At 35.4% G+C, this 8,258-nt stretch overlaps 1 protein-coding gene across 4 annotated transcripts in view; it reads left to right on the forward strand.

Moving 5' to 3' along the window:
• SLC9B1 (solute carrier family 9 member B1) overlaps window positions 1–2,566 on the forward strand; it is a 94,596-nt gene extending 92,030 nt beyond the window's left edge. The window contains exon 11 of one of the 4 annotated variants that reach the window (XM_073237233.1): window positions 889–2,566. In XM_073237233.1, coding sequence (XP_073093334.1) covers window positions 889–1,101 — 213 coding nt within the window. In that variant the 3' untranslated portion in view covers window positions 1,102–2,566. The remainder of the gene's footprint in view (window positions 1–888) is intronic. The other 3 variants (XM_073237232.1, XM_073237230.1, XM_073237231.1) reach the window with 3 other exon arrangements.
• Window positions 2,567–8,258: the final 5,692 nt, after the last annotated feature.

Consider the following 8,258-nt stretch of genomic DNA (forward strand, 5'->3'; position numbering starts at 1 on the left):
TATTTTTTTCCATTTTTTTCTCCTAGTTCTTAACACAGTGCCTGCAAGTAGGAGGTACACAATAAACAAATATTGCATGCCTGCAAGAATGAATGATGAATGATGAATGAATGAGTAAATGAAAGAAAGGAAAATTTTGTCCTCTGATTCAATTAGATCCTCCTACTAAAAGGCATTGTTACTTTTTAACCTAGCAGCATAATGTCTTGATTTCCTGTGATTCTTTTCTGTATTGTTATCCCAAAAGAGAAGGTTGAGGGCCTCCATGCATCAAGTCTCTGTGTTGTCGTTGGAAAAGCAGGCCCATGGGGCCAGACGGCCTGCATGGAATACCATGTTCCTTGCCTATGACCTTAGGCAAGTTACTTCACCATCTCTCAGCACCCAGTCTGTAGATCCCAAACCTCTTCTCAGTTTTACTGTATCACACAGTCTCCTAATTAGGAAGAACAAAGAGAAGGTGAGCGACAATATCCTAGAGAAGCATAAGAAGCCATGTGTTTTGTGTTGTCTTGTTGCCTCAAGAACCTAGTGGTACATGGTAAATGTACCAGGTATCTAGTTCAGTTAGAACTCCTGGGGTTCTGAAAGTAATGTGAACAATCAAAAAAAGATACTTAAACTGGGAAAGCTGAGGACAAAAATACAAAAATCACCCTCAAAATGTGTGCATGCTGATTTCACTCTCCCTTCAGACATGTTTGCTAGGAAGAACATAGAATTAATGATATTCATGAAAATTCCTCAGTAGTTTAAGTCTTCTCTCTTTTCTAATAGTCTAGTACTAGGTTTTGTTTGTTTATTTTCACAGAGACATTTACTTTTATTATATGTTAACTTTGCTTAACATTTTTCTTTATGCCTCATCTTTTTCCCCCCTGAATGCAGGCTGTGTTAGGTCCTCTGGCTCTAGAAACAGCAAGAATCAGTGCACCCCACTTGGAACCATATTCAAAGGATGTGATGACGGTAGCATTTTTAGCCATCTTGTTCACAGCTCCAAATGGAGCTCTAATTATTGGCATACTGGGGCCCAAAGTACTTACATGCCATGATCCAAGCAAAATAAAAGTGGAATTGACAAATTTAGAAGTTCATTAAAAAATTTATTTGCTATCACCTGCCTACTTCTTTAATGAATTATCTTACAAAAGAGAAAATTGAAAGATGCAAATATGTGGAGACTGCACATAGAACCAAGGATTTAGTAAATATGTGATTTCACTACAGAACTTTCGTATGACTTTTTATTCCAAAGTTAATTTAATAAAAATAATATGAAGTAGAATGCCCTTTTACTGTTTTCATATCTCAAGAACAAAGTAAATCTGTAAAAATTCTAGGAAAGCTTAAAGTAATCTACCAGGCTGAAGTTGCTGTTGTATTTATAAACTAAGCATAATAGTAAATTAAATGGACCTAATGACAGAAAGGACCTAATGACTAAGTCTCTAAGTAGGAGGAGTAGAACTCCCTATCAGTTTAGCAATTCAGTTAAAAAGATCACCAGATGGGAATGTAAACTACTTACAGCCACTTTGGAAAACAATTTGGCATGTCCTCAAAATGTTAAACATGGATCAAACAATATAGCCCAGCAGTTCTACTCCCAGGTATATAACCAAGAGAACTGAAAACATGTCCACACAAGCACTTGTACATGTGGGTTCACAGCAGCACTATTCATGATAGCCAGAGAGTAACAACCACCCAATGTCTGTCAAAAAAAGATCACCAGAAAAAGAAATAACAATTACAGGAATAAAACACACCAAGTTTATAAGGGTCAACTAAGAAAGATTTTACGTTCTGATTTTACTGACGATCTGAATAAATAACTTGTTAAGCAAAAGAACCAAAGTTAAACTTGTATTCCTTCTGCAACACTCTTCAAATGACAGTCTGGTTTAGTACTTTTTAAATGAAACACTATCTGTAGTGTTTATTTACAGATATAAATTTACAACACAAATGGAAAAAAACCATAATTTTTCAACTAGTATAAAATACTATAGGAATTAAAGTCAGCCTGCAGGAATGAAAGATTAATAGACTATTGTCCATATGGATTTTTCTTTTCCTTAGTAATACAGAATCAACTTTTAATTCTGGCTGATGAAATCTGCTAGGCCAATATAGAATCCATCACAAGCAAAATGCAGTGTCAGTTGATTTCAAGATTCCTCATTTTAAAGTTGAAAGGGTAACATAAAAGCTTCTCAGACAGCTTTAGTGAATGGCCTCTTAGAAACTATTCAGACTTCTTTGGCAAAAGCCATATGCAGGGAGTAAACATTAATTGGGTTTCTCTTCCATTTTCTGTACAAGCAAAGTATTAAAACAGCACAGAATATTAAATTTATACCTAAATTTGCAAAATGAGGCAACTATAAGGCAACCAAAACTATGTATCTATTCCTATTAAGACTGGGACCTTTCACGAAATATATAACAAAAGTTGAAACACCCAGATAACTCTGGGAGAATATGACAGTACTGTTCTAGAAGTATTTTCTGCTATACTTTTACAACTTAGCACAGACCCAATGCCTCATTTTCAACTATTTTTATTCTAGTACTAAAATTTTAAATATTTAAACTACATCAAAGTTTTGATTAAAATTTAAATCATGAGAGCATATTTTTACTAATACAAAAATTAAAATATAGAGAAAATTGTCTTTTTTGTTATTTATGGATTTTTCTCTAAGTATTTAATTTATTGTTTTATATGTTCATTAGACCAAATATTCTCCTTTTTAAGTTAATGTGGCAGCTGTCCATACTTAATTTGAATCTGAAATTTTCTATTATAAAAGCTTTTTATAAAAATTAACTTTATTAATGTCACTTAAAAATTACAACCAGTTAACCATGTGTATAATATTCAAGTGTTCATGGTATTTAAATAAGTAAATTAAAAATATTGTTCCATATAAATGTATCAAGTGTGTCTTTGTGTACTCACTAAATTTTTTTCACTATTTAAGGAATTTTTATTAAAGCAAAAATTTTATAATCCAACTTACATTTTCTTCCTCAGTTATTAATTCTGTTATTTAATACAGAAGTGACATTCTGAGCACAGAATGTCTTTACCACAGTAAAGTACAAAATTAAAGGAATGCTTTTTTATACTTTGCTGAAAATTGTTTTTCCCAGTATCTATAAAATATTAGTTTTCATATTTTGCTTTTTTAAATTTCTTTTGAGTGTGTTTTTAAATCAGCAAGTAATCTAGGACTAGCATTACATTTGCTAGACCTAGTATTTGCTCAATATATAAAGGTCGCAATTTCCTTTCCTTTTTAAATTTATATTTAGCAATTTTTTTCCAAAATAAGTTTTTGGTGTTTAGATATTTTTCTTCAGTGAAGCACAAGTTTCTTTTCATGGTCCCTGATTAATCTTAAAAAGTTGGAACCCCAGGGCACTGTTAACTGCTACCTGGGCAGCCTGTTTAGCTTCGTGGGCTTGTAGTACCATGACAGCTTCATCAACCTCAGAACAGACAGACTCTGGAGATTCAAGCATGTGAAGAAGTTCTGAATCATCATCTCCAACAATATGCCAGTGATTTTAACCGACAAGGGTAGGGTGCGTGGCTTGAATAAGAGGAAGCAAGTATTCACCCAAATTTGCTTTTGCACTTCTGAGGGGCAGATGCCAACACAGCAGCAGAGACTCCTGACAGTGTGCATGAATAGCAGGCTGCTGCATGCTGATCTGCGGCTGTGCATTAAGACGTTGTTGAGGACCGTAAACTCCTGCAGCATACACTGTGGAAGAGTAAGGAGTGCAGGAGTAGCTACAGAGCAGCTGCAGTACTCTGTGTTTATGTGTTAGCAACACTGTTGACACAATTTGTGCAATCTGTGAAAAAGCTGGGCTTATAATGCTATATGGTGATCTAGGAGCTGCTGGACAGGTAGCACTGGACATATTTTGAACTGGAAGAAAAAGTCCAGTACCGTGAGCAGTCCATTGAGGACTTGGTCTCAGTTGAGCAATTTGGCTAGGAGGATAACATGCAGTGTGATTGTGAATCTGTGGGATGTCTGTCAAAGTAATCTGAAGGAGGAATGTGTTTGTGGCTGGTGTTTTAAGTTTGGTACTAGCTGCTCCGTCACCACAAGAGCCAGAAGTCCCCTGTATTCTTTCCATGTCAGCTTATGATTTTTAAATATACAGTATATTTCAGCCCATCATTATTTAGTTTTTGATTCTCAGATTGTCCTATATTTGGCCCTTGGGTCCCCTTCACACTTGTTTCTGTACTTTTTGGACATGGCGCTATAGTGTTGGAATGCTTTCTTATGTTCAGGCATAACAAGTTATTCCAGATTCATATTGCACTTTCCCTACTCCAGATATGGAGTCAGCTATTCTCCAAAAACACTGGTAACTTTCTATGAGAAAGGGTATGTTGAAATCAGTATCTGGGGGCCAGGGATGCTCACTGTTACTGGAGTATCATTGCATCTAGTCCTTTCCAGTAAACATTGCTAAGAAATACATGTTTTAGAATTTAACGGTTCACACTTTCACTATAGAATAGCAAGTGTTGTTTTCAGTGTTCATGATTTTAGAATATAATTCATAGCACTGATTATATTTAGTCAGAATCCCCTCAGTGATGATTACTGAAGTGAAAAAGTGAGTATTATATAAAACAATGCAATTGTAGGTTCTGTAAAATGACTAGATATTTTAGTTACTTAAGTTATCATAGTTTTTAAATAATTTAAAATATGAAACTATAAAAAACATGAGATCAACTTGGTATTTCTAATTCAAATGTAACATAGGTTTTTCCCTAACCTCTTTTTTCCCTTAAACTGAATATTTTGGTTCCTAAGATTATATTTATTAGCTTTATCTTAGAGTATTCAAAAACTTCAAAATAACAATACCAATATTATTATTTATAATAAACTATTGAACTAAATTTAAGATACATTGTAGTTCTTCTTGTCCATAGACTATATCTCACCAAAAATATTCACTAAGAAGACTGAATTCTAAAGTTCCTTGATATAATTATTTCTGTAACTACAATATATATGGTTCCAAAATTTGTTTTTAAATTTCCTGTTTTAAAATGGATTCTCCCCTAGAGCTTCTAAAAAGTTCTTCCAGGAAGACCTTCCTGGAGCAGCACTGTTAACACTTGATTTTTGCCATTGAGATCTGTGTTGGACTTCTGACCCATGGTCTGTAAGATAATAAGTTTCTTTGGTCATAGGCAAAAAATAATAATAATAATAAATAAATTTCCTGTTTTAAAATTCCTGTGTCCAAACTTCCCCTTCTTATCAGGATACCAGTCATATTTAAGATTTAAGTATGACTTTGGAATATGTAAGGCATTTATGTGGTTTAAAAGTTAAAACTAATGAAAGGTATTTTTGGAGAACTCTTATTTTCCTGTCCCTTAACAATTCTACACCAATTTCTATATTTAATTTCTGGGTTCGTCTTCTTTATCTTCTTATTTTTTTTTTTTATATCGTTGATCTACAATTACATGAGGAACATTATGTTTACTAGGTTCCCCCCTTCACCAAGTCCGCCCAACAACCCCCATTAGAGTCACTGTCCATCAGAGTAGTAAGATGCTGTAGAATCACTACTTGTCTTCTCTGTGTTGCAAATCCCTCCCCGTACTGCCCCCATGTTATACGTGCTAATCATAATGCCCCCTTTCTTTTTCACCCCCCTTATCCTTCCCTTCCCTCCCATTCTCCCCAGTCCCTTTCCCTTTGGTAACTGTTAGTCCATTCTTGGGTTCTGTGAGTCTGCTGCTGTTTTGTTCCTTCAGTTTTTCCTTTTGTTCTTATACTCCACATATGAGTGAAATCATTTGGTACTTGTCTTTCTCCACCTGACATATTTCACTGAGCATAATACCCTCTAGCTTCAACCATGTTGTTGCAATGGTAGGATTTGTTTTCTTATGTCTGAATAATATTCCATTGTGTATATGTACCACATCTTCTTTATCCATTCATCTACTGATGGACACTTTTGTTGCTTCCATTTCTTGCCAATTGTAAATAGTGCTGCGATAAACACAGGATTGCATCTGCCTTTTTTCAAACTGGGCTGCTGCATTCTTAGGGTAAATTCCTAGAAGTGGAATTCCTGGGTCAAATGGTATTTCTATTTTGAGCTTTGTGAGGGACCTCCACACTGCTTTCCACAATGGTTGAACGAATTTAAATTCCCACGAGCAGTGTAGGAGGGTTCCCCTTTCTACACAACCTCCCCAACATATGTTGCTGTTTGTCTTTTGGATGGTAGCCATCCTAATTGCTGTGAGGTGATATCTCATTGTGGTTTTAATTTGCATTTCTCTGGTGATTAGCGATGTGGAGCATCTTTTCATGTGTCTGTTGGCCATCTGAATTTCTTCTTTGGAGAACTGTCTGTTCAGCTCCTCTGCCCATTTTTTAATTGGATTATTTGCTTTTTGTTTGTTGAGGTGCATGAGCTCTTTATATATTTTGGATGTCAACCCTTTAATGGATATGTCATTTATGAATATATTCTCCCATACTGTAGGATGCCTTTTTGTTCTATTGATGGTGTCCTTTGCTGTACAGAAAGAAGCTTTTCAGCTTGATATAGTCCCACTTGTTCATTTTTGCTTTCGTTTCCCTTGCCCAGGGAGATATGTTCATGAAGAAGTCATTCATGTTTATGTCCAAGAGATTTTTGCCTATGTTTTTTTCTAAGAGTTTTATGGTTTCATGACTTACATTCAGGTCTTTGATCCATTTCGAATTTACTTTTGTGTATGGGTTAGAAAATGATCCAGTTTCATTCTCTTACATGTACTGTCCAGTTTTGCCAACACCATCTGTTGAAGAGGCTGTCATTTCCCCATTGTATGTCCATGGCTCCTTTTTCGTACATTAACTGACCATAAATGTTTGGGTTAATGTCTGAAGTCTCTATTCTGTTCTGCTGGTCTGTGGGTTTGTTCTTGGACCAGTACCAAATTGTCTTGATTACTGTGGCTTTTTAGTAGAGCTTGACGTTGGGAAGCAATATACACCCCCCCCTACTTTATTCTTCCTTCTCAGGATTGCTTTGGCTATTTGGGGTCTTTGGTGGTTCCGTATGAATTTTAGAACTATTTGTTCCAGTTCACTGAAGAATACTGTTGGTAATTTGATAGGGATTGCACAAATCTCTATATTGCTTTGGGCAGGATGGCCATTTTGACAATATTAATTTTTCCTAGCCAAGAGCATGGGATGAGTTCCATTTGTTAGTGTCCCCTTTAATTTCTCTTAAGAGTGTCTTATAGATTTCAGGGTTTAGGTCTTTCACTTCCTTGGTTAGGTTTATTCCTAGGTATTTTTTTTATGCAATTGTGAATGGATTGTTTTCCTGATTTCTCTTCCTGTTAGTTCATTGTTATAGTATAGGAAAACCACAGATTTCTGTGTATTAATTTTGTATCCTGGAACTTTGCAGAATTCAGATATTAGTTCTAGTAGTTTTTGAGTGGAGTTTTTAGGGTTTCTTATGTATAACATCATGTCATCTGCAAATGGTGAGAGTTTAACTTCTTCTTTCCCAATCTGGATTCCTTGTATTTCTTTGTTTTGTCTAATTGCCATGGCTTGGACCTCCAGTACTATGTTGAATAACAGTGGGGAGAGTGGGCATCCCTGTCTTGTTCCCAATGTCAGAGGAAAGGCTTTCAGCTTCTCGCTGTTCAGTATGATGTTGGCTGTGGGTTTATTGTATATGGCCTTTATTATGTTGAGGTGCTTGCCCTCTATACCCATTTTGTTGAGAGTTTTTATTATGAATGGATGTTGAATTTTGTCAGATGCTTTTTCAGCATCTATGGAGATGATCATGTGGTTTTTGTCTTTCTTTTTGTTGATGTGGTGGATGATGTTGATGGATTTTTGAATGTTGTACCATCTTTGCATCCCTGAGATGAATCCCACTTGATCATGGTGTATGATCCTCTTGGTGTATTTTTGAAATCGGTTTGCTAACATTTTGTTGAGTATTTTTGTATCTGTGTTCATCAGGGATATTGGTCTTTAATTTTCCTTTTTGGTGGGGTCTTTGCCTGGTTTTGGTATTAGGGTGAGGCTGGCTTCATAGAATGAGTTTGGGAGTATTCCCTCTTCTTCTATTTTTTGGAAAACTTTAAGGAGAATGGGTATTATGTCTTTAAGGAGAATGGGTATTATGTCTTTAAGGAGAATGGGTATTATGTCTTCTCTGTA

This window comes from Manis javanica, chromosome 5, assembly GCF_040802235.1.
Source record: "Manis javanica isolate MJ-LG chromosome 5, MJ_LKY, whole genome shotgun sequence".
NCBI classification, from domain to species: Eukaryota; Metazoa; Chordata; class Mammalia; order Pholidota; family Manidae; genus Manis; species Manis javanica.